A 21,309-nucleotide genomic window follows, 5' to 3' on the forward strand; every position below is an offset into this window, starting at 1 on the left:
AGGGATTCGGGACTCGTTTAGGGATGGCTGGACTTGCTGGCTGAGAGCGAGCACCAGCATCAAAAGACCAACCGCTGAGGCGGAACCGCGGGAACACACGGCAGCGCCTCTCCCACAGTTCGGGACCATCCTTCCGGCTGCACCAACTCGGCTCCCTCATCCGGAACGCTTGCAGTGAGGTGCCCGGTTCCGCTGAGGGGCTGACAAGCACGGACCACTTCCGGCGAGCAGGTGGGCGGGAAAGAGAAGGGCTGCTTCCGGCCTGGCGCTTCCGGCCAGGCCCGCCCGGCAGTTTTAGGCGATGGCTCCGGTGCCGGCGGAGGGAGAGGCTTCTCCGATCCCTCCAGCGGTGTTCCCGCGGCCTCCCCGGCCCCGCGCGCGCCACTCTCAGTGCTCCGCGCCGCCGGGGTCTCCTGCCTCCCGTCCGGCCAGACCCCTCAGGCTCTTTACCCGGCTTGGCCCTTGAAGTCCCGTCGGTGGCCGCCGCGCCCCTCTGGCCCTTCCGCCTCTTCCCTGGAGGCCCCGAGACGGACTGTGGGGACTACTTCGCATCCTTGCAGGCACTGACTGACCGAAGGTCCAGTAACCACCCGGGTCTGACTGTTGGGGGATGGAGCGGGGACCAGGGCTGGCACTGACCGGGTAGGGTCTCCCCACAAGTCAGACGTGTCTCCTGAGGGGCGGTGAACGGTCCTAGATTGGCTCCCCAAGACTGACCGGCCCAGGACTAAGCAGCTTGGGGGGACCCAACCAGGGTGGCGGGTCTGGACTGACAGGCCCCTCCTGGCTGACCAGGCCAGTCCACTTGACGGGCCTCGCGTCCCCACCCCCCCGGGCAGCCATGGAGAAGATGTCCCGAGTGACCACGGCCCTGGGTGGCAGCGCGCTGACGGGCCGCACCATGCACTGCCACCTGGACGCGCCGGCCAATGCCATCAGTGTGTGCCGTGACGCCGCCCAGGTGGTCGTGGCGGGCCGCAGCATCTTCAAGATCTACGCCATTGAGGACGAGCAGTTTGTGGAGAAGTTGAACCTGCGTGTGGGCCGCAAGCCGTCGCTCAACCTGAGCTGCGCCGACGTGGTCTGGCACCAGATGGATGAGAACCTGCTGGCCACGGCGGCCACCAACGGCGTGGTGGTCACGTGGAACCTGGGACGGCCGTCGCGCAACAAGCAGGACCAGCTGTTCACAGAGCACAAGCGCACGGTGAACAAAGTCTGCTTCCACCCCACCGAAGCCCACGTGCTGCTCAGCGGCTCCCAGGACGGCTTCATGAAGTGCTTCGACCTCCGCAGGAAGGACTCTGTCAGCACCTTCTCTGGTGAGGCCCTGGAGGTGGTCGGGCAGGTGGAGAAGGGCACCATGTGCATCTAGAGTCTTCAGGTGTGCTCCCCGAGAGCACTGCCAGAGTGGCTGAGGGTCAGCATGGGAGCAGGGGGCGTGGGATGAGGGAGAGCCTGAGCAGACTGCGGCCAACCTGGGCCGCTGAGCGGACGCTTTGGTTTGCTGCCTCCTCTTTTCCTGCCTCAGAGCCCCGGGCCGCTTCACTGGATGAAGGAAGCCACGGGGACCTCCAAGGTCCGCAGCTCAGGGATGAGAGGAGGTGGAGTATGCTGCCTGCCCCTGCCCCCCAAGTTCTTTTCCCAGCAGGCCCAGCTCCTCCGCCACTGGCTCAAGGCCAGCTGGCCCATTCACCCTGATGAGACCAAGTGCGGCACAGGGCGGAGCCCTCGGTCGCCTCAGAGAATTGGGGGGCCTCCTAAAGCACCTGAACTACCTGCGCTGTGAAAAAGCTGGAGTCTTTGAAGGCTCTTGGTGTGCTGGTCCAGGGGGTGGATGTGGACCGTTAAGGTCTCCGGTCCCCGGAGCTGACCCGGCACTCCACCTCAAGGCGAAGGGATGGGGCTGAAGCTGGGGCACCCTCGGGGGAGTGCAGACAGCCCAACAACGCTCAGTGCTCCGATGGCCAGTCCGGAAGGCAGGCCGCAGCTTTGTGCAAGGGCTCACGTCAGATGCAGGATGCAGGGAAAGTCGAGGTCGTGTTTCTGCTTCGGAAACCACATGATGCCTGGCATCCTGCTCCCTGACCTGATCTACCCAAGCTCCTCTGTGAAGCCTCTGCCCACCATCGCCCACCCGAGGCAGGCTTAGGGGTGTTTACTCCGCCTCCTAGGCTTCCCGGCCTTGGTCATGGGCAGCCGTGTGACTGCAGTCCAGTCACTCCAAGGCCGCCACACCTGGCTGCCCTCTCTCCTGGAGCCTCCTGTGGGCTGGCTCTCTCACCTTCTCCCTCCATGGATGTCGACAGGCCAGTCTGAGAGTGTGCGGGACGTCCAGTTCAGCATCCGAGACTATTTCACCTTCGCCTCCACCTTTGAGAACGGCAACGTGCAGCTCTGGGACATTCGGCGGCCTGACCGCTGTGAGAGGATGTTCACAGCCCACAATGGACCTGTCTTCTGCTGCGACTGGCACCCTGAGGACAGGTGTGGGGAGGGGTGGGGAGGGGAGGGCGGTGGCAGTAGGGTGGGATGGATGGGCTCATGGAAGGGCTGCCTCAGAACCTGTGAGGCAGAGAGCGGGGAGCCCTCCCACCCCTGGAGAGGATGCTGAGGGTTTCACGGACCTATTGCAGGGGCTGGCTGGCCACAGGTGGGCGTGACAAGATGGTGAAGGTCTGGGACATGACCACGCACCGCGCCAAGGAGGTGCACTGCGTGCAAACCATCGCCTCGGTGGCTCGAGTCAAGTGGCGACCCGAGTGCCGCCACCACCTGGCCACCTGCTCCATGATGGTGGACCATAACATCTACGTGTGGGACGTGCGCCGGCCTTTCGTCCCGGCTGCCATGTTTGAGGAGCACCGCGACGTCACAACGGGCATCGCCTGGCGCCATCCACACGACCCCTCTTTCCTGCTCTCCGGCTCTAAGGACAGCACGCTGTGCCAACACCTGTTCCGTGATGCCAGCCAGCCTGTTGAGCGCGCCAACCCCGAAGGCCTCTGCTATGGCCTCTTTGGGGACCTGGCCTTTGCTGCCAAGGAGAGCCTAGTGGCCGCTGAGTCTGGGCGCAAGCCCTACGCTGGCGATCGGCGCCACCCCATCTTCTTCAAGCGCAAGCTGGACCCTGCCGAGCCTTTTGTGGGCCTCGCGTCCAGTGCTCTGAGCGTCTTCGAGATAGAGCCTGGCAGTGGCAGCATGAGCTGGTTTGTGGACACGGCCGAGCGTTATGCCCTTGCTGGTCGGCCTCTGGCTGAGCTCTGTGACCACAATGCCAAAGTGGCTCGGGAGCTTGGCCGCAACCAGGTAGGCGGGGTGGCCCCAGAGGCCATGGGCTCCCAGGGGCCATGACCTTGGGGGTTCCTCCGACTGTTACATCCAAACCCTTTTCAGGGATTTAGCACTCAGCTCTGGCTGCTCCCACCACCAGCCGTCACCCTGGTAACAGGGTGCCCAGTGCCCTGCCGTGAGCCCGAGGCCAGTGCCATCCTCTGGGTGCAGGTCTCGGGTGTTATGGGGTTCAAGTGCCCTCTTGTGGCTCGTTTTTGCTTTTGGATTTCCCAAGCTGTCCCCGCTCTGCAGAGGTGCATGCAGCCACTCTCGTCTCCCTGGGTCAGCAGGCTCATTTTCGTGTTGGCTGCCTTCAATTTCTGCTTTTGTCTATTCCCCTGTAGGAAGGAGGCTAGAATTTTTGCCTTTGGCATAGGCCTCAGTTTCCCCCGCTTGGGGTGGGCCAGGGTGCTAGGTCCCTGGGGCAGCTGAACAGTGAGAGGTTGTGATTCCATCTGGGCGTGGGGGGGCGGGTGCTGCATGGGGCACCAGGGACCCAGGCTCCTTGTAAGTGCCTGGTGGCTGCTCCTAGGTGGCACAGACCTGGACCATGCTACGGATCATCTACTGTAGCCCTGGCCTGGCGCCTGCCACCAGCCTCAACCACAGCGTGGGCAAGGGCAGCTCTTGCGGCTTGCCACTTATGAACAGGTAGACGCCTGGGGGTGGCTCTCCACAGAGGGTGGGACCGTTGGAACCCATCTACCCATCAGCCCTCCCTGTCCCCAGTTTCAATCTGAAGGATATGGCCCCGGGGTTGGGCAGTGAGACCAGGCTGGACCGTAGCAAGGGTGACACACGGAGCGACACGGTGCTGCTTGACTCCTCAGCCACACTCATCACCAATGAGGGTAGGCTGAGGGGCGGGCAGGGGGTTGATGGGAGTGGGGCCAGGGTATCCCAGAACCAGCTGCCTCTGGAACGCCCACCCTCCCTTGTGGGCAGATAACGAAGAGACAGAGGGCAGCGATGTGCCCGCAGACTACCTGCTGGGCGACGTGGAGGGCGAGGAGGACGAGCTGTACCTGCTGGACCCGGAACACGCACACCGTGAGTGGGGGCCGGGAGAGTGGGGTTGGGAGGCAGGGCTGGAGGCTCAGACCCTGCCTTCCCTGCCCCTGCCTTGCAGCGGAGGAGCCCGAATATGTGCTGCCCCAGGAGGCCTTCCCGCTACGCCACGAGATCGTGGACACTCCACCTGGCCCCGAGCACCTGCAGGACAAGGCCGACTCGCCCCACGTGAGCGGCAGCGAGGCTGACGCGGCTTCCTCAGCTCCCATGGACTCCTCCTTCTCGCTCATCTCGGTATCACACGCCCTCTACGACAGCCGCCTGCCGCCTGACTTCTTCAGCGCCCTGGTGTGCGACATGCTGCGCTTCTACGCCGAGCAGGGCGACGTGCAGATGGCCGTGTCCGTGCTCATTGTGCTGGGTGAACGCGTGCGCAAGGACATCGACGAGCAAACCCAGGTGGGTGACCGGGTCTCCGGGAGGGCCTCCCTGCCACCCCCAGACCTGACCCCCCCGCACGTCTGCCTTCACCTGCACCCGGCGCGCTCAGGGTGAAGCCCACAGCGCGCCCACCTCCCGGCCTCTTGCCTCCCTCCCCTCTCCGCACCGCCAGGAGCACTGGTACACGTCCTACATCGACCTGCTGCAGCGCTTCTGCCTCTGGAACGTGTCCAACCAGGTGGTCAAGCTCAGCACCAGCCGCGCCGTCAGCTGCCTCAACCAGGCCTCCACCACTCTGCACGTCAACTGTAGCCACTGCAAGCGGCCCATGAGCAGCCGTGGCTGGGTCTGTGACCGGTGCCACCGCTGCGCCAGCATGTGTGCTGTCTGCCACCACGTGGTCAAGGGTCTGTTCGTGTGGTGCCAGGGCTGCAGTCACGGCGGCCACCTGCAGCACATCATGAAGTGGCTGGAGGGCAGCTCCCACTGCCCTGCGGGCTGTGGCCACTTGTGCGAGTACTCGTGACCCATCTGCGCTGGGCCCGGGGTGGGTGGGGCTGGGCGTGCGAACCAAATAAAGGACGCGGGAGCTGCGGTCTGAGGCTGCCTGTCACCCCATCGCGCCGCCGACGGCCCGGTTTTTCTGCGCTGGGCGACCGGGGTGGGTAGATGGCCTCGTCGCCATGGGAACTGGCGGGGGTGGGGCGTGGCCCTAGCCCGGGTCGGGTGGCCTTCGCTCCGCCTTCGAAAATACCCTTCCTTCCGGGGCGGGCCAGAGGAAGGTGCTTCCGGGCCGTTGCCGCGACGACGGAGTTCCCGGCATGCCTCGCGGCGGCGGGCTAATGGCGTCGGGGGCGCGGCTGCAGTTACTGCTCGCGCTCTGGATGCTGGCGGCTCCGGCCCGGCCGGTGGCCGCGGACGCGGGCGACGGAGGGTGGTGAGCGGCGGGGTCCGGGCGCGCGGTGGGGCCCGGGGCACGCGGTGGGGCGGGGGGGGGGGGGCTGACCGGCTGTGCCCGCAGGCAGCGACGCGGGCCTGGGGCGGCGGCGGCGGTGGCGGAGGAGGAGCGCTGTGCCGTGGAGCGTCGGGCCGACCTTAGCTACTCCGAGTTCGTGCAGCAGTACGTCCCCCCCCTGCTCCCCCCCCCCCCCCCCCCCCCCCCCGGAGCGCCGATGTTGCGCCCTTTCTGGCCCGCCCGTCCTCCCTTACCTCCCAAGATCTATTTGAACTAACGCGTGGGGGCTGGCGCGGGTCAGACTTGGCCGTGGCTCTTGCCCCTTCTAGCTACGCCTTCTCCAGACCCGTCATCCTCCAGAGGCTCACAGACAACTCGGTGAGTGCTGGCGCCCCTCCTGGCCACTTTCCGCCCTTGCTGGGCCCAGCCCTTGAGTCTTCTCCCCACCCCCTTAGAGGTTCCGGGCCCTGTGCTCTCGTGAAAAGCTGCTGGCCTCGTTTGGGGACAGCGTGGTACGGCTGAGCACTGCCAACACCTACTCCTACCGGAAAGGTGAGCTGCCCCACCCTGCCTGCCAGCATCTTGCAGGCGGTCCCAGCCAGTCCTGACCAGCCCCTTTCCCGCAGTGGACCTGCCCTTCCAGGAGTATGTGGAGCACCTGTTACACCCCCAGGATCCTACCTCCTTGGGCAACGGTGAGTGGGCTTTGGTCGGCCCTGGGGTGGGGTGGGAGGGAATGGGGGCATTGGAAGTACTCGGGTGCCAAAATTCCTGCGTGTCCTGTGTTCTTTGCCGGCAGACACTTTGTATTTCTTTGGGGACAATAATTTCAGCGAATGGGCATCACTTTTCCAGCACTATTCCCCACCCCCATTCAGCCTGTTGGGTACCACAGCTGCTTACAGCTTTGGAGTTGCAGGTGGGTACCTTGCAGGAGCAGAGGGCATGGGAGAGAGGGAGGGGGTGGGGAGACTACAGGCTGGGTTTGGTTAGCGACTGCCGGTAACTCCACAGGAGCTGGTTCTGGGGTGCCTTTCCACTGGCATGGGCCCGGCTTCTCAGAGGTAGTCTACGGCCGCAAGGTCAGCACAGGATGGGGGCTGAGGCTTGGGGCTCGCTGACTGCAACACAGAGTGACCTTGCTGCTCCCGCCCCCAGCGCTGGTTCCTGTACCCCCCCGAGAAGACACCGGAGTTCCACCCCAATAAGACCACACTGGCCTGGCTTCAGGACGTGTACCCAGCCCTGGCACCATCTGAGAGACCCCTGGAGTGCACCGTCCAGGCTGGCGAGGTCAGTAGGTGACAACAGGAAGGGGCCTCCGGGCTGGACCAGCTGCCACTAACTCATTTCTGTGCCCCGCGTCCGTCCCCCACCAGGTGCTGTATTTCCCTGACCGATGGTGGCACGCCACACTAAACCTGGACACCAGTGTTTTCATCTCCACCTTCCTCAGCTAGCCAGAGCGGGCGGCTGGTGAGCCCCACACACACCAGCACACACCCCTATTAGTGCTCACGGATTTTATTACAGGACAGTGGTGGCGGCAGCCCACCCTCACCTGCTGTTTCTGGTCCAGACAGGTGGAGGTGGGGTTCATGGTCCAGCAGCAAAACTGATGAGGGTGGGGGTGGGGACACTGAGGCAGGGATCTAGGGACACAAACTATGTACAGGAACTGGGAGCTACTGCCCCAAGGCCCTCCTGGGCCAGGATACTAGGCACGGCGGGCTGCCCTTGCGCTCGCCCGGCCTCAGTAGTCCTCCACCCAGCCGTTCTCAGAGATGAACGCATCAATGACCTCTTTCATGGCCAGGTTCGGGATGAGCTGTTCCTGGGTCAGGGGGCTCCGGGTGACAGGGTCAAAGTGACCCACACGCTGCAGTGTGCAGTGACAACAGGGTCAGAAAGCGCTCAGTGCTTATGGGTCCTGCTCCCAACACGTGTGGGCCCTCACCTGCAGGTGCTCCTCGATGTCCTTGCGGTCGTAGGTGATGCCACTGGGTGTGATGCACGGCTCCCGCATGAGCTCAAAGCTGATCTTGCCACACAGGTAGTCGGGGATGTCTCGCTTCTACAGCACAGACCGTCCAGTCAGGCACCAGGAAGGGGACGCCGCTCCGATGCCTGCTCCCCAGCGCCAGAGGACCTACCCGGGCTTACCTTTCTTTTCTCATCCACCTGGGAGAAAAGCTCATCCATGTCTGCTAAGTACTTGTCCTGCGAAGAAGCAAGCAGCTACGCGTGGGCCAGACGCCCCATCCCCCTTCCCCAGGCACAGGCCCCCTCCCACCACAGGCACGTGGTCTGGCGCACACCCACACACGGGCTGGGGCACCCTCACGTGCTTGGCCTCGATGCAGGCCTGCTGGGCCCGAACGTGGCTGTCGTCCTCATCACCCTCGTGGTTCCTCTGGCATTCTTCCAGCTCCCTGGGGGTCAGCCAGGAGCTAGTCAGAAATGGGTCTGGCCAGGAGAGGCCACGCTCCACCCACACCTTGTTCAGGTTTCGTTTCCCTCCATCTCCCGCTCGCCCGTGTCGGCCTTCAATAAACACTCGTGTTCTTGGCTCCGGATCAGCCCGAGAGTGCTGACTTGAGGGGGGGCGGGGGGCGCGCGGAGCCTGCCACTTGCACAGCTCACCTCTCCCGCTCGGCCACGATAAGCCGGGTGAGGTAGGAGTGCAGCTCGTTCTCCTGGTGGATGCGCCGCTCCTCAATGCTGTTCCAGCGCTTCTTCTTGGCGATGCGCAGGGCACTAGGGATGTCATCCCCAAAGTTGAGCCGCTGCTCCTTGGCGAGGTTGTAGGCTGGGGGGAGAGGGGCTTCAGGTCACCTGGCCAGACGATCCACCTGGTCCCAGGCACCCCTACAACCTAGTAAGCAGTAGGCCCACCTCGCTGCAGGTTGGCAATGGCCTCATCGTAGCTCTCCATCTCCAGCTGGCATTGTCCCAGGAAGAAGTGTGCCTTCACAGACTGCCCGTCCAGCTCCAAGGCCCGCCGACAGTCTGCTAGGGCCTGCTCGTGCTGCTGCATCTTCAGGTAGCACAATGCCCGGTTGGTGTAGTACACTGCCACCAGAGGATTCCGGGTCTGGGGACCAAGGCCGGGCCAGCCAGCGTGAGGAAGTGAGCTCTGCGCGCCCCCCTCTGTCCTAAACCCTATCCCAGTTTGGAACCCACGGCGAGAATCAAGACATCAGAAATTTCTGACTTTCAAAGCTCCTGCGTGCTAAAGATTAGTGGACGGTGCGCTCCCGGTCCCAAGGCCTGCCTGAGCCCACCTTCTTGCCTCCCACGAAATGTTGCCGAGATAAATTTCCGAGCCCTGTGGAGATCCCCAGCTTTGGGCCTGGAGTTCTCAAGGAACAGGGATCCCTCGTCCGCTGCCCGGGAACCTCAAGCACCCCTGAAGCCCCACTCGCCATACTTCTCCAGCAAGCAGCACTGGCTGGAGAGCAGCGGCCTTGACACCTTTGGAATAAGAGCATCGCTAAACTCTCAGGGCCCAAACGTCCGCGCGTACGAGCCAGGACCCTCCGAAGGCCCGGGGCCCGAAGTCGGCGCCCCGCCCCCTCCCCTGGCCCGGTCGCAGATCCCCTCCCCGGCGCGGGTACACTCACGATGGCGCGGCCGTAGCAGGCCGCCGCCTCCGGGTACTTGCGGCCCACGAAGAGCCGGTTGCCCTGCTCCTTGAGCTCTTGCGCGCTCGGGCTTTTTTCGGGGCTTCCGCCGCCGGCGCCCAGCCGCGCGCCGCCTTCCTTCTCCTCCTTGCCCTTCATGGCGCCGCGCGGCACAGCCTGGGCTCAGCTCCCAGGCTCCGCGTCTGGCCCACCCAGCGCCCGCAGCCCGAGCCCGCAGCCCGAGCCCGCGATCCGCTCGGGCCCGGTCCAGCGATCCGCCACCGGAACTTCCGGCCGCGGTGGGCGGGGACGCGTGTGCGTCCGACGGGCTGCGGGGGTGGGGCCGGCTGGAGCATGCGCTCGAGGCAAAGCGACCCGCGACTTCGGAAGGCTGCGGAAGCGTCAAGAGTAACCGGGGCTGGTGTCAGCCCCGCCCCGCCGAGGCCCCGCCCCGCGCGTGAACATGGCGGCTGTCCGCGGGCAGTGGGGCCTGAGGCCTCCAGCCGCCGGGCCGTGGTCCCGGCGCTCCACTGCGCGGTGCTGCGGGCGCGCGGGGACCGCCAGAGCGGCTCGAGGCCCTGGGCCGATGGTAGGGCGGACCACCCCCGATGCCCGAGTCTCCGTCACCGCCCTTCCCCAGGTGTCGAGAGAGGGGTGTCCGCGGCCACCGAGGGCCGAGCGGAGAAGCACGTGACACGGGACGAACTGGAGCGGCTGCCGGCGTGCAAGCGGGTGGTGAGGGCTTCCCACGCGTGGGGCGGGGCCTCGCGGCGTGGGGGCGGGCCCCCCGGGTGAGGTCCACCACCCGTGACCCCCCAACCCGATCTGCCCCGATCTGGCCGCGGAGGGGCCGCTGCCCGAGCTGGTGGTGCAGCGCTCGGCCGGCGCCCTCCGCCTCCAGGCCGACGTGCGGGCAGCCGTCACGGAATTGTGGGCCTCGCGACTGCCTCGGGTTGGTCGGAAGAGCTGGGCGCCCCGGCGGGGTCGCGAGACCGGGCGTGTTAGTGACCCTGTCTGTAAAGTGAGCCCAGGGCCACGTCCATGACACTTGGGGATCCCTAGGAACGGCAGCCCTACGCCGAGGTCGTCCAGACGCTGGCGGGGCATGAGGGCTGCCCCTTCACTGCCCATAACCTTCCTGGCTGCGGGAGCTCCAGAGGCGGCAGCCTTCACGTCCGAAGGCCGCAGTGGCCGCGGTGCCGGACCAGCCAGCGCTGCAGTACGCCCACAAGCCCTAAGTGTTGCACCTGAGCCGGGTGCAGAACCACGCCGCAGCCCTCAGCAGAGGGGAGGGGCCCGTCGGAAGGCAGGGAGGGCATCCAAGGCCCTGGTCAGGCTGGCGAATGCACGGCTGTACAGCATAGACTGGCCAGCGTCCCCGGGCCCCAAACTGCCTCTGCCCCTCCCTAGATAGTACCTGAGGGCTGTGGACCCCTCACCGTGTGCAGACAGCACCACGGACGTGGGCTGTGGGGCAGAAGCTGTGCCCAGACCTTGGCCCCAGCCCGGCCACCTGATGACACCGTGCCAGCCAAGAAGAGCAGGACTCAGGCTGAGTGAACTTGGGTGTGGCCCAGGGCCTGCACCTGCCCGGTAACCTCAGGCCACAGGTTTCTCTGGGTGTGAGCTGGCCAAGGAGGAGGCTGGCTGCTGCAGGAACTCAATAAACCCTTGCTGAACTCTCACCTGACTGTGAGGACCACCCCACTCCCCCCTGCCCCCCCTACACAGCATACGAGTGCAGAAGAGTGAGGGAGGAGCCCGAGCTGTCCACATGGAGGGAAAGGCCCTTACGGTCTGCTCAGCGAGTGGGAAGGAGGCCAGGCCCGCCCTCAGAGCCCTGGTGCAGCCACCTGGTGCTGTGTAAAATATTTATTCGTTTTCCAAAAAGGCTCAGACCGCAAATCGTGGTGGGGAGGCTGGGGCAGGGTCTCCTCCAGGGCCACACTTGGGGACCTCCACTGCCTGGCCAGGCAGTCCTACCTCCCCAGGCCCGGGAGGGGGTGGCCAGGGCCGATGTAAGGCTTGGCCTGGACACCACGGGCTACAGGACCCACCGGTCCCCACGGAGGACAAGCAGTCTTGAGATGTACATTCACAGCGGACGGACACGCGGGCTCGCCCGGTGGCCGGCCCACACGCGCCCGCACCCTGGCCTGTGTGGCCCTGAGGAGCCCATCAGGGTGGTGGGGGGATGTGGGCGCCTAGCAGGTCATAGGCGAAGACGTTCCAGAAGATGGCAAAGAGCAGGAAAGTGCCGTAGGCAAGCAGCACCACCCACCAGCCGCACTGGTCCCGAAGCCGCTCCTCATAGCTGCGCAGGATGGTCAGACCCATGCTGACCCCGACCACTGCACCTGCCAGGTGTGCCATGAAGCTGGGCTGTGGGCCTGAGGCAGGCAGTGGTGGGGAAAAGCGGAGCCACACGGCCCGGCCCACCTCGGAGCTCACTGCAGAGAGAGGCAGCAGGTGGGAGGCACCCTGGCCTTAGGCTGAGGCCCCCCAGCCCCCTGACCCCCTACTTACTGCACACCAAGGCCAGCACCATCCTCAGCAGCTTGTAGGGACACCTCATCCCAGCCCAGTTCTGACGGAGCGTGAGACAGAGGCTGTGAGACAGGCCTCGTGGGCCCCTCCCCACGCCCGCCCCACAGTCTGCCCTATTACCATGACGACGTTGGCCAGGTGTGCCGAGCACAAGGCGTAGACCCCACCAGAGCCCCCCACCACAGGGGCCCGCATGTCGGTAATGGAGACAGTCAGGGAGCCTGTGTGAGCAAAGGGAGAGCAGTGAGGGTGAGGCTCACCAGTGACCAGGCCAGGGGGCACGTGCCTGCCTCACCTGCCAGCACGCCGGCCAGGTAGAGCAGGCTGATGCGGAGCAGACCGTGCACCATCTCCAAGGGCACCCCGATCATCAGCTGCAGGAGCGCGTTGAACCCCAGCTGCTCCAGGCTGGCCGTGTGGGCGTAAACAGACGTGAAGGCAGCGGTCAGGCCACCAGCCCCGGCCTCGAGGGCCTGAGTCCTCCTGACGCCCTCAGAGAGATGCCAGAGGCGGCCCCGGACTCACCCGACGTGCATGAACATGTAGGTGAGGAAGCGCCAGGCTCGAGCACGGTGGCCGGGATGGTACACGAGGGGGCTCTTCATGTACTCAGGGTGGTAGGTCTGCAGCACCCATTTGTTGAGACGGGCCCCGTAGCACAGGAACACGATGATCTGGGAGACAGAGGGGTTAGGGCCAGGCGAGGCCAGGCACAGGGGCGGTTCCCAGAGTGGTGGACAGGTGGGCACACCTGGGCAAGGGTGACCGAGGCCATAAACACGGGGGGTGGGCAGCTGCGGTGCCGGTAGAAGTACCAGTGGCGGTCCACCTCCCGGGGCAGGATCTCGTAGGCGACGTAGCGCACAAACCGCTTGTAGACGCCCAGGCCTGGCTCATCCAGCAGCCCGTCCCGGGGCAGGGCCCTCTGTCCGTTGGCGATGGCCCGCTTAAAGCTGCTTGAGCGTTTACTGCTGATCTGGGGGGGGGCGCCCTAAGCATGGGCCACCGTACTCCCTGCCCACCCACCCCCAGCCACCCTGCCCCCTCGGCCCCACCCAGCTTCTGGCAGAGTCTGAGGCCCTGCCCCAAGTGCACACCCCTCCCTGGCGGGAAGGGCAGGGAGTGAGGGCTGCCCGCCCACCCCACTCTGGCCAGGGCACTGTGCCCGTCAAGGCCTGGGCCCGTACCCTTGCTGTTTGCCCGTTATGGCACTGACCAGGTCCACCAGCTCCTGGTAGCAGACCTGGCCCCGCTCGTTGCTCTGGGCCAAGGCCACCAGCATGTCCAGCTTGGCTGGGTCCAGAGGCAGCTCATGGCTGTGCACCAGGCCAGTGAAGGTGTCCGCACCGATGAAACCTGTGTTCTCAGGGTCCAGCTGCTGGGGTGGGGGGGGGGCCGCCGGCCAAGGCTTGAGGGTGGGTCAGGCCAGCTGGGAGAGGCAGGCTCCAAGCACCCTGAGACCAGACCTCTGTACCCACGGAGTCCCCGGAGCCGCCAGGACACCAGTGCCTGGGTCCCAGGCCTTCAGCTCCTACAGCTCTTAGGGGCCTCCCCGCCTCATTTCTGCCCTGCCCATCCTCCTGGAAGGATAGGACCAAGGTCTGAGCACAATCTCCCTCCCTCCTGTACCTCCCCAGGCTCCCTGGTCTGGCTGGCCCTCTCCTGGGGTCTCACGCAGGGGGGCCGAGGTCGTGGGGGAGGGGGCTTGAGAGGCTAGGCGCCAGGCGGGGGCTGGACCGCGGCTCTCTGGGAGCTCCGTCGCCTCGGCCCACCCCAACGTTGGGCCGAGGGCTGCGGCGGGGGCGGTGCCGGCGCCCCCCACCCACCCCACGCACCTGCTCCTGGATAAGCTGCAGCAGCGAGCTCCTGTCCATAGAGCCAGGCGGGGCCGGGGGCCGGGGGCCGGGGCCGGGGGCCGGGGTCGGCGGCCGCGGCCGGAAGGGGCTGCTCTGCGGAGGACTCCGCTCCGCCCCGGCCCGCCCGCTCCGCCCGCTCCGTTCGGCGCCGCGTCACCGAGCCAGAGCCGCCCGCCCCCGCGCGCACGCTGCCGCCGCCCGCCCCGCCACGCGCGGCCGGGACACGCGCGCGCCCTGCCTGCGGACGCGCCGCAGGCAGGAACAGCCGCGACCGGAGCTGGGGTCGCGCCGCCACGCTTGCTGCCGTCCCGTTCCGGGGCCGCTCGTTACGCGGGGAAGCGACTGGGAAACTGAGTCACAGGGCAGCGTCCAGATCCCTCCCTCGCGCGCCCCTCTGCTCGGGGCCTCAGCGCTGAAGCCACCTCCTCGGGGAAGCCTTCCTGACCACCGCACTGCCTGTGAGTCCTTACCGGGCCAGGGCTCCCTTGAAGGTGCCGGCAGGCCCGCCAGACACGCTTGCTCCCAGGCGTTAAGAACGCACCACAGCCCCTCCGTGTGGGAACCAAGTCCAACAGGGCAACTAGCAGGAGTCGGGCAGGCTCAGTGCGGCTCTCTTTGCTCAGCCCGTGGAGGCTGAGCCCCAGCACCCGTCTGGGCCTGGAGGCCCCTGACCACTCCTGCAGCCACGATGCTGCAAGGCAGGACCTCCAGTTCCAGTTCACTGGGAGCCGAGACAGACCCATGGGCATTGGGGCAGAGCCCCCAGCACACGAGGCTGCAGCTGGCTAGGAAAGGTCGCTACTTTCTGGGGACCGCAAGTAGAGCCCTCTAGCAATAGAGATGACAGAGACCAAAGGAATGTGTCATCACAGCAACCCCAGTGGCTAGAAAGAGCATCCTGCCCCACCCTAAGGCAGGTGAGAGCTGCCCCTGTGGGCCAGCGGGCCGGAAGGCTGGCAGGCATGTTGGAAGGACAATTTCGGAGTCAACCCCAGACGCTTCAGCAGGCCTGAGCCTCCCCGTGGAGCAGCAAGCACCACCCCCCCCCCCCCCCCCCCCGCCGTCCCAACTCCTGCAAAGAGCATTTTGGGACTTGGGGAAGGTGCCTCTCAGGACTGCGATGGCAGGAAGGGCACCCCGCCACACCACGGGCTCGCTGCTCCAGACCCCAGAACACATACCGAGTGAACACTAAGAAGTGCTGAAGCCCAGCCCTAAGCCGGGCCCCCCCACCCCCAGCCCTGCAGGCTGGGGTCTCTGGCTGTCCCCTGCCCAGGGAGAGGGGCAGAGGCCTATCTGGTCAGGGCCTGAGGAAACAGGGCAGATACCCCAGGCTGGGGCCAGACCACACCAGAAGGGCGACATCTGGGCGGACCCCCGTCCCACTGCAGAGTCCCCCATCTTCCATACACCACAGCCTCGCTAACTAACGGGATGGTCAGACTGGGGGTGGGGGTGGGGAGGCAGTGCTGCGGGGCACACCGGCCCCGGGGGCGGGGCATCGGGAAGCTCTCAGGTAGCAGATCCCCTCAGGCCAGCACGGACCTTGAAGGGTGCAGAGGCTCGTAAGCTGCAGCTGGGCCGCGAATGAGACCCCAGAGTGGGCCCCAGACCTGGAGGCGGCGTGGGAGCCAGTGGTGAGCCTTCAAGCCCATGCGAGACAAAGGACACATTCTAGCGGATTCAAGAAAAGTTGTCTTCCGAAAGCAGGATTCGAGATGCAAAAGACACCAGCAAAGTTTAATCAGGACGCCCGAGCTGATGCCTTCTGAGAGGGGTGCGGCACTGGACCCGTCTCCAAACCAGGGAGGAAGGCCACACGGTGCTCAACCACTTCCTGCCCCCGCCTCCGGCCCAAAGTTCTGTCTTCCGACACCCTTCACGCCCACTGGCTGCCTGGGACCAGAAAGGTGTGGAGCCCTGAGAACTATTGGAGTCTGGGGTCACACGCTTCCTCACTCATGATCCCCAGTGCCCCCAGAACCTTGGGACCCACCCACGGGTCTTGGGCACAGGCAGGGCAGTGGGCAAAGTGTCCCCAGAAACCAGGTTCAGACAGAAGTTAGGTCCCCTCGAGCACGTGGCCCCAATACCAACACCCGGGGGCCCCTGAGGCCTCATCGGGTCTTCACCAGGGCCCTGTAGAGTGAGAAGCTGAGAACAGCAGTGACGGCAGCCCCGATGACCCCCAGTGTCACCCGAAGCCAGAAGGAGGTAGAGTGCAGCTCCCCGTGGGCCAGGTGTCTGCAGGAAAAGAGAGGCCGGCTGGAGGCGCCTCCGGGACGCTGCCCAGAAGCTTGCTGCCACACCCCCACCCGCCTCCTGGAAAGCCCCAGAGCCCACGGGGCTGTTAGCGTGGGGAACGAGAGGGCTCCCACGGCAGGGGGCCACCAGCGAGACCAGACCCGCCCGCACCTGCGTGACTCCAACCACACGGTTACAGCTGTCCTGCTCTCCCGGTGACAGAGACTACCGGTCACCGGGCTGAGGACAGGCTCCCACCACAGGGGCTGTGTGCCGGTACCCACGGGAAAGTGGCCATGGCAGCGAGCCGGGTGAAGACAGCGGTGCTGAGCTTGGCCGGGCTGGCGCAGGAGAACGGAGCAGGGGCGGGCAGCCGGTGCCTGCGGCAGAACTCCGCAGGCGACAGGCCAGGTGGCGAGATGCCCTCAGGCAGGTCAGCCTTGGAAGAGACGAAGAGGCAGGGGGTCTGCCCGTCCATGTAGTGGCGCTGCGGAGAGAGGGGCCGCGTCAGGGTGCCATCCCCGGTGGCCTGGGCCAGGGTACTGCCCCAAAGGGACTAGGGGTGGGGGCCTTGCCTTGTAGACGCTGGCACAGAACGCAAAGGACCCGGGGTCGCTGCCATCGAACATCAAGCAGGCCACGTCACAAGCAGCATCGGGTGCGGCGGCCAACAGGCTGTCTGCGCTCACCTCGCACAGCTAGACACAGGGCGGTCTCAGGAAGGGGTCCGGGGCTTGGCCCTCTGGGCCACATTGAGACAGGTCCCCCAGCACGGACTCGGGGTCTATCCCGGGGGGGGGGGGGGGTGTCACACTCACTATCAGGTACTTCTCCTGCCCGTTGACCTGCACTGTGTTGATGGCGTAGACGGCAGGCTCCTCGGGGGACTCCCTGCGATCCTGGCGTGGAGGAGGGAGGCGTCTGAAGCCCACCGGCCTAGAAGCTGCCCAGAGCCCCTTGCCCCTCGGGCGGCGGGGCGAGGGCCGGGGCAGGAGCTGGGCCCCCTCGCCCAGGGATACTCGGACGCTCACCCCCAGACGGCGGCCGAGGAAGGCCTGCAGAAAGGCGGATTTGCCCACTCCGCGGGCTCCCACCACCTTGCACAGGAGGACGTTCCTCTGCGTCTGCCCCTTCTCCTGATCCAACCTCTTCTCACGCGTGACTGTGGACAGACAGCCAGGGCGTGACTGAGGGGGCCGCCCGGAAGGGGCTGGGCTTGGGGCGAGAGGGCGGATGCCCACCTGTGATGGCGTGGGCCTGGGAGTCCCGCTCGCAGAGAGTGGGGTAACCCAAGTAACCAAGGTGCTCAAGGCAGCGCCGGACATCCAAGTAGGTCACCAGGCTGGGGGACAGGAGGGACGTGAGGCCAGGGAGGCGTGCTGTCACCGCCGAGCGGGAGGGGGCGGTGGCAGGGGTGGCACTCACGTCCACTGGCAGAGGTACCCGTGCAGGGGCAGCCGGCCCGCCTCGGTGGGGACCTCAAGAGGCAGCTGGGAGCCCCAGGGCGCAGCTGGAAACACGCTGAAGAAGCTGTCCAGCTCCACAGGCGAGAGGCTGCCATCGTGGTCCTACAGGCAGAGAGGCTGTGGGGACGTGCGCCTGGAGGCGGGAGGGGCTGGGGGGGCGCACGGCGGGAGTCACGACACCCTCACCTGATCGTGCTTCTCAAACACCCTCTGCACAAACTGGTAGCCGAAGTGGTTGAGCTCGGTGCTGCAGCCGGGGGGCACATGGAGCCTGTGGGGGTGGCAGGGGCTCTCTGGTTCCCAGGGAGCCCCGTGCCCACCACGCTCCCCACACCCCCCGTGTCCCGGGACAGGGAGGCTCCCGCATCACCCCCTCGGCAGAGCAGAGCCCGCCCACGCGTTCCTCCCAGCCTGCCTCCCCGCGAGGGGGGGTGCTGAGGAGCCCCCCCCCCGGGCACCGGCCTGACACGGAGAAGAGAGGGGGAGCCCAGCGCCCCGCCCAGCACTCACGGCGGAGCAAGGTAGTCCAGGGTCAACTCCAGTGTGTCGCCGTAGCCAAAGCGCCGCAGGATAGTCCACGTGGTCTCGTGGCGGCCACGCTGGATGAACAGCATGTTCAGAAAAAGGAAGCCTGTCCCGGAAGGGGCAGAAGGGCGAGTGACGCGGGGCGCGGCCTGACTCCTCCCTGCCCCCAAGGGACGGGCAGGGCGTCAGGACTCACCGTCCAGGGTCAGCCGGTCCTCCCGCACACCTCCCGCCACGTTCTTGCACACCACCGTCTTCACATCCTCCAGGGCCTGGGGGGCCAGGGGGTGCCCGAAGCAGGATTTCTGCCCCCGAGGGAAAGTCGCCATCAGCCGGCCAGCCGCCTCAGCGACTGCTCAGCGTCACTAAGGGCACCCGAGGCACGGAGCGCAGCTGAGCCCTCGAGGGGTGGGCACCAGCAGCAGAGGGGGCCGCACCTGGAACGCGTTGAGTTCCTCGTCACTGAGCGCCTGATCTAGGTCCTGGTCTGAGAGCCTGAAGATGCGCGTGAGGGCCTGGACACACGCGGGCCTCAGCTGCAGGGACAGCCGGCTCAGCACGTACCCCCCCGCCCCCGCCCCCGCCCCCCGCCCCCCGCCGGTCAGCTTCACCTCCTCACCCTGCCTGTCGCCCACCTGCTTGGCCTCAGGGTCGTAGAGCGGGGCCGTGGGGTGTAGCACAGCCTTCTGTGCGTAGTAGAACAGCTCCGAGATGTTTCTCAGGTTCTTGGCAGAGCACTGGTGGCCACGGAGACAGACTCAGAAACGTGCCCAGTATCAGAGGACTCGGAGGGCCCCCAAGATGCTGGCACAGGGTAGCAAGCAAGGCTGCACCTGGCCTCAAGGACACCGGCTGAGGTCCCGGGGACAGCGGCGCAGGGGCGCGGGCCGCGGGGCCTTGGTGCTGGGTTCCCGGTCTCACCCGCCACTCACCTCCACGCAGGTCTCGATCTCAGGGAACTGGCTCATGATGGGCAGCACGGCCTCCATCGAGCTGCCCGCCCGCAGGTCTGACTTGTTGCCCACCAGGATGATGGGGACTCTGGGGAGAGAGACCCATGGTCACCGTGGGTGGGGGAGCTGGCGGGGCCCACCCCCCTGGGCCCTGCCCATTACCTGGGGCCCCTCTCGGTACCCCCGTTCACCAGTGGGATCCATTTGGTGCGGATCTGAAAAGCAAGGCCTAGCCGTGAGGAGAGGGGCCTGCCTGCCCCACGGCTCCCACCTGGAACTCACGCCTAAAGGGGGAGGTCGAGGCCCACTGAGAGACAAAGTCACAGATACCGGGAATGTGCCCGCTTGGAGAGGACAGCAGGTGGGACCTCATGTGATCCTGGCAGACACACCCAAGGGACCCGGGATCAGCAGCCCACGGCACCCCATTCCACAGACTTCTGACCACCCACGGGCCCTGTGGGGAGACAGGGCCACAGGAGCTCCCCGGGGGAAGCTGCGGGGTCCTGGCTACAGGCCCCCGCACCCAGAGTGGCTCCGCGAGGTTTCCTGAAGCGCTGGTCAGAGATGGGGCCAGACACAAGTACGAGTCGCCCAGAGCCCGGGTCGGCAAGGCGTCCAGCTGAAGTCTGTGTGGAGGGCAGCATGGAGGTGGGTGCCAGCAGCAAGGACCGGGGTGGGTCAGGAGCTCTACCCCCTCACCTTCTCGATGGTAGCCTCCTCAGACACGTCATACACCACACACACCACGTTCGCCTGCGGGAAAGGGGGTGAGGCACGGCGTGACCACGGGCTCCTTGCTTCACGCTGCCCTTGACGGGGCCGGAGACCGTGGAAACGCCCCTGCAGCCGATGCTCCCCGGCTACCGTCAGCTGCTCCGACTTGGCAAGTCCCTCTTGGTGGCGGGGGTGTTGCGGCTGCCAGGCCCGAGCACTGCAGCTCTGGCCAGTGAGGCTCCTGGAGGGCTCAGGACCGACACCGCCGCCCCCAGAACTTGGCACCCCAGCCCTGCATTCCCTTGTCATCTCGGGCAGAGAGAATAACGAAGTACGCCGTGAAGGATGACGGTGGCGAAGAGGCCGCCTCTGAGTAACGGTGGCCACTGCCCTTGCCCAGCAATGCCCCAGAACACAGCAGGAGCTACCGGGACAGCTACCGGCCCCCACCTCCCCCATCGCAGCCTGGTTCAGGTACAGATCCTCTTGGTGACAGCACACGAGCAACGATGACCTATAGCCGTGGTCACAGCACCCACTAGGGTCCAGAGGCTAGGAGCCGTGGACCGGACTACGGGATGGGAGGGTAGCTGGCCAAGGCACGGAGGTGCCTAAGGGGTCACTTTGAAGAACACTGAGACTGCTCCCCAGAGCCCACCAGAAGAGCAAATAACGGGCGCACTGAGCCAAAGGGCCGGCCAGCCATGTGGTGTGGGTACCAGGGCCCCTCTTCTCCCCAGCTCCCAGCGGGGTGAGTCAGAGGAGCCAGACGACTCTCAGTACTGAGAGGTCAGGGAGGGATTAGCGAAGCCTCCAGGAGCACCTTAGTCTAATCCCTCGGAGAGAGAAGCAGATCAGGCGGAGGCAGCAGCCCGCACCCAGGCCCTAAGTGATCAGCACCCCCTTCCTGAGCCCTCAGGGCACGCTGTACCTTGTCAATCTCTTCCTGAAGCTCCTCCGCCGTCTGCTCGGCTTCTGGAAAGAAAAGACACGCTACTGCAGAACTGCCCAAATGCCTGTTCCTGGGCAGAGGCGGAGGGTGGGCTGGGCGGGCCGGCTCTACCTGAGTAATCCACGATGTGGGTGGGCACCTTCTCCGGGGTGACGTCGGCGGGGATGGTGATCTCTTCTGCTCTGGGAGGGACCTGGAAAAGACGCGGCGTACCGGTGGCCCGGGACAGAGGGAGGTCGCGCCGGAGAGACACCGAGGGGTGCGGCCGCGCTCGGCTCTTACCTCCGCGGGGAACTCTTCGCCCACGAGAGACAGGATCAGCGACGTCTTTCCCACCTGGGCTGCGCGGGGCGGAGCGGTCAGCGCAGCGGCCAAGAGCGCGGCGCCCCAGCCCCAATGAGGCCGGACCCTCGCCGCGACCCCGGTGGCCCCAAGAGCCCCACCCAGCTCCCAAGCCCGGGGTCCTACCCTCTCCCAGGAGCAAGATGCGCACATCCCGCTTCATGGCGGCCGCACGGATCCGGATTTAGATCTCGACCCCGATCTCGGCTCGACCCCAGCCCGACCCCGATCACGGATCCAACCCACGCTCTCCCACTTGCCCGCACTTCCGCCCCCCGCCCGCACTTCCGCCCCCCGCCCGCGGAGCCGCACTAACGAGCGAGGCGGGCCAGAGCGTCCGGACT

The 21,309-nt window shown here is 66.1% G+C and overlaps 5 protein-coding genes and 1 long non-coding RNA gene across 14 annotated transcripts; 3 read left to right on the forward strand and 3 right to left on the reverse strand.

Annotated features, from left to right (window-relative positions):
- The first annotated feature begins 237 nt into the window (after nt 1-237).
- On the forward strand, nt 238-5,419 carry WDR24 (WD repeat domain 24). Its single transcript, XM_060647964.3, has 8 exons — nt 238-1,322; nt 2,310-2,487; nt 2,637-3,309; nt 3,866-3,984; nt 4,063-4,184; nt 4,279-4,383; nt 4,463-4,803; nt 4,958-5,419. The coding sequence occupies exons 1-8, from the start codon at nt 842-844 to the stop codon at nt 5,309-5,311; spliced, it is 2,373 nt and encodes a 790-aa protein (XP_060503947.1). The 5' UTR covers nt 238-841; the 3' UTR covers nt 5,312-5,419.
- A 70-nt stretch (nt 5,420-5,489) lies between these two features.
- Nucleotides 5,490-7,896, forward strand: JMJD8 (jumonji domain containing 8). Of its 2 annotated transcripts, none has more exons than XM_060647979.2 (10): nt 5,490-5,722; nt 5,807-5,905; nt 6,070-6,118; nt 6,196-6,292; nt 6,367-6,435; nt 6,540-6,659; nt 6,734-6,822; nt 6,899-7,033; nt 7,120-7,216; nt 7,794-7,896. In XM_060647979.2, the coding sequence occupies exons 1-9, from the start codon at nt 5,607-5,609 to the stop codon at nt 7,198-7,200; spliced, it is 855 nt and encodes a 284-aa protein (XP_060503962.2). In that variant the 5' UTR covers nt 5,490-5,606; the 3' UTR covers nt 7,201-7,216; nt 7,794-7,896. The 2 variants fall into 2 exon arrangements, with proteins under 2 accessions (XP_060503962.2, XP_060503963.2); XM_060647980.2 differs by having other exon boundaries at nt 6,755-6,822.
- On the reverse strand, nt 7,249-9,645 carry STUB1 (STIP1 homology and U-box containing protein 1). Its single transcript, XM_060647978.3, has 7 exons — nt 9,364-9,645; nt 8,636-8,834; nt 8,384-8,549; nt 8,085-8,172; nt 7,904-7,960; nt 7,698-7,814; nt 7,249-7,619 (listed from the first exon to the last, which is right to left on the reverse strand). Exons 1-7 carry the CDS (start codon nt 9,520-9,522, stop codon nt 7,494-7,496), a joined length of 912 nt encoding a protein of 303 aa, XP_060503961.1. The 5' UTR covers nt 9,523-9,645; the 3' UTR covers nt 7,249-7,493.
- A 132-nt stretch (nt 9,646-9,777) lies between these two features.
- LOC144614799 (uncharacterized) lies at nt 9,778-11,048 on the forward strand. Its single transcript, XR_013552977.2, has 2 exons — nt 9,778-10,098; nt 10,426-11,048. It is a non-coding gene; the product is annotated as an uncharacterized LOC144614799 (long non-coding RNA).
- Nucleotides 11,049-11,220: 172 nt separating this feature from the next.
- RHBDL1 (rhomboid like 1) lies at nt 11,221-14,792 on the reverse strand. Of its 7 annotated transcripts, none has more exons than XM_078440365.2 (8): nt 13,746-14,789; nt 13,127-13,288; nt 12,662-12,886; nt 12,436-12,584; nt 12,206-12,318; nt 12,031-12,131; nt 11,890-11,950; nt 11,221-11,720 (listed from the first exon to the last, which is right to left on the reverse strand). In XM_078440365.2, exons 1-8 carry the CDS (start codon nt 13,782-13,784, stop codon nt 11,542-11,544), a joined length of 1,029 nt encoding a protein of 342 aa, XP_078296491.1. In that variant the 5' UTR covers nt 13,785-14,789; the 3' UTR covers nt 11,221-11,541. The 7 variants fall into 7 exon arrangements, with proteins under 7 accessions (XP_078296491.1, XP_060503956.1, XP_060503957.1 ...); XM_060647973.3 differs by having other exon boundaries at nt 11,221-11,813; nt 13,746-14,787; XM_060647974.3 differs by having other exon boundaries at nt 11,221-11,813; nt 13,127-13,285; nt 13,746-14,786.
- Nucleotides 14,793-15,762: 970 nt separating this feature from the next.
- Nucleotides 15,763-21,254, reverse strand: RHOT2 (ras homolog family member T2). 2 transcript variants are annotated; one of them, XM_060647959.3, is made up of 19 exons: nt 21,092-21,254; nt 20,906-20,964; nt 20,735-20,816; nt 20,603-20,646; nt 19,657-19,710; nt 19,117-19,169; nt 18,934-19,042; nt 18,637-18,738; nt 18,439-18,537; nt 18,198-18,306; nt 17,987-18,107; nt 17,663-17,747; nt 17,436-17,578; nt 17,252-17,352; nt 17,042-17,172; nt 16,829-16,909; nt 16,586-16,708; nt 16,295-16,497; nt 15,763-16,010 (listed from the first exon to the last, which is right to left on the reverse strand). In XM_060647959.3, the coding sequence occupies exons 1-19, from the start codon at nt 21,126-21,128 to the stop codon at nt 15,884-15,886; spliced, it is 1,863 nt and encodes a 620-aa protein (XP_060503942.1). In that variant the 5' UTR covers nt 21,129-21,254; the 3' UTR covers nt 15,763-15,883. The 2 variants fall into 2 exon arrangements, with proteins under 2 accessions (XP_060503942.1, XP_078296489.1); XM_078440363.2 differs by having other exon boundaries at nt 20,906-20,959; nt 21,092-21,252.
- Nucleotides 21,255-21,309: the final 55 nt, after the last annotated feature.

The sequence above is a fragment of the Panthera onca genome, chromosome E3 (assembly GCF_046562875.1).
Source record: "Panthera onca isolate mPanOnc1 chromosome E3, mPanOnc1 haplotype 2, whole genome shotgun sequence".
NCBI classification, from domain to species: Eukaryota; Metazoa; Chordata; class Mammalia; order Carnivora; family Felidae; genus Panthera; species Panthera onca.

Bases quoted from the DNA above. Each gene is read 5' to 3' on its own strand.
- WDR24 (XM_060647964.3), top strand. From the start codon at position 842: ATGGAGAAGATGTCCCGAGTGACCACGGCCCTGGGTGGCAGCGCGCTG. The intron at 2,488-2,636 runs GTGTGGGGAGGG...GACCTATTGCAG, and splicing joins GACTGGCACCCTGAGGACAG to GGGCTGGCTGGCCACAGGTG. The intron at 3,310-3,865 runs GTAGGCGGGGTG...GGCTGCTCCTAG, and splicing joins GGGAGCTTGGCCGCAACCAG to GTGGCACAGACCTGGACCAT.
- JMJD8 (XM_060647979.2), top strand. From the start codon at position 5,607: ATGCCTCGCGGCGGCGGGCTAATGGCGTCGGGGGCGCGGCTGCAGTTA. The intron at 5,906-6,069 runs GTACGTCCCCCC...TGCCCCTTCTAG, and splicing joins TACTCCGAGTTCGTGCAGCA to CTACGCCTTCTCCAGACCCG. The intron at 7,034-7,119 runs GTCAGTAGGTGA...GTCCCCCACCAG, and splicing joins GCACCGTCCAGGCTGGCGAG to GTGCTGTATTTCCCTGACCG.
- STUB1 (XM_060647978.3), bottom strand. From the start codon at position 9,522: ATGAAGGGCAAGGAGGAGAAGGAAGGCGGCGCGCGGCTGGGCGCCGGC. The intron at 8,835-9,363 runs GTGAGTGTACCC...CTTGGTCCCCAG, and splicing joins CCTGCTACGGCCGCGCCATC to ACCCGGAATCCTCTGGTGGC. The intron at 7,620-7,697 runs GTGAGGGCCCAC...TGCACACTGCAG, and splicing joins ACATCGAGGAGCACCTGCAG to CGTGTGGGTCACTTTGACCC.
- RHBDL1 (XM_060647973.3), bottom strand. From the start codon at position 13,784: ATGGACAGGAGCTCGCTGCTGCAGCTTATCCAGGAGCAG. The intron at 12,319-12,435 runs GTGAGTCCGGGG...CCACACGGCCAG, and splicing joins TACATGTTCATGCACGTCGG to CCTGGAGCAGCTGGGGTTCA. The intron at 12,132-12,205 runs GTGAGGCAGGCA...TTGCTCACACAG, and splicing joins CCTGGCCGGCGTGCTGGCAG to GCTCCCTGACTGTCTCCATT.
- RHOT2 (XM_060647959.3), bottom strand. From the start codon at position 21,128: ATGAAGCGGGATGTGCGCATCTTGCTCCTGGGAGAGG. The intron at 19,043-19,116 runs GTAATGGGCAGG...CTCTCTCCCCAG, and splicing joins GGTACCGAGAGGGGCCCCAG to AGTCCCCATCATCCTGGTGG. The intron at 16,498-16,585 runs GCAAGGCCCCCA...CTCTCTCCGCAG, and splicing joins TCTGTGCCAGCGTCTACAAG to CGCCACTACATGGACGGGCA.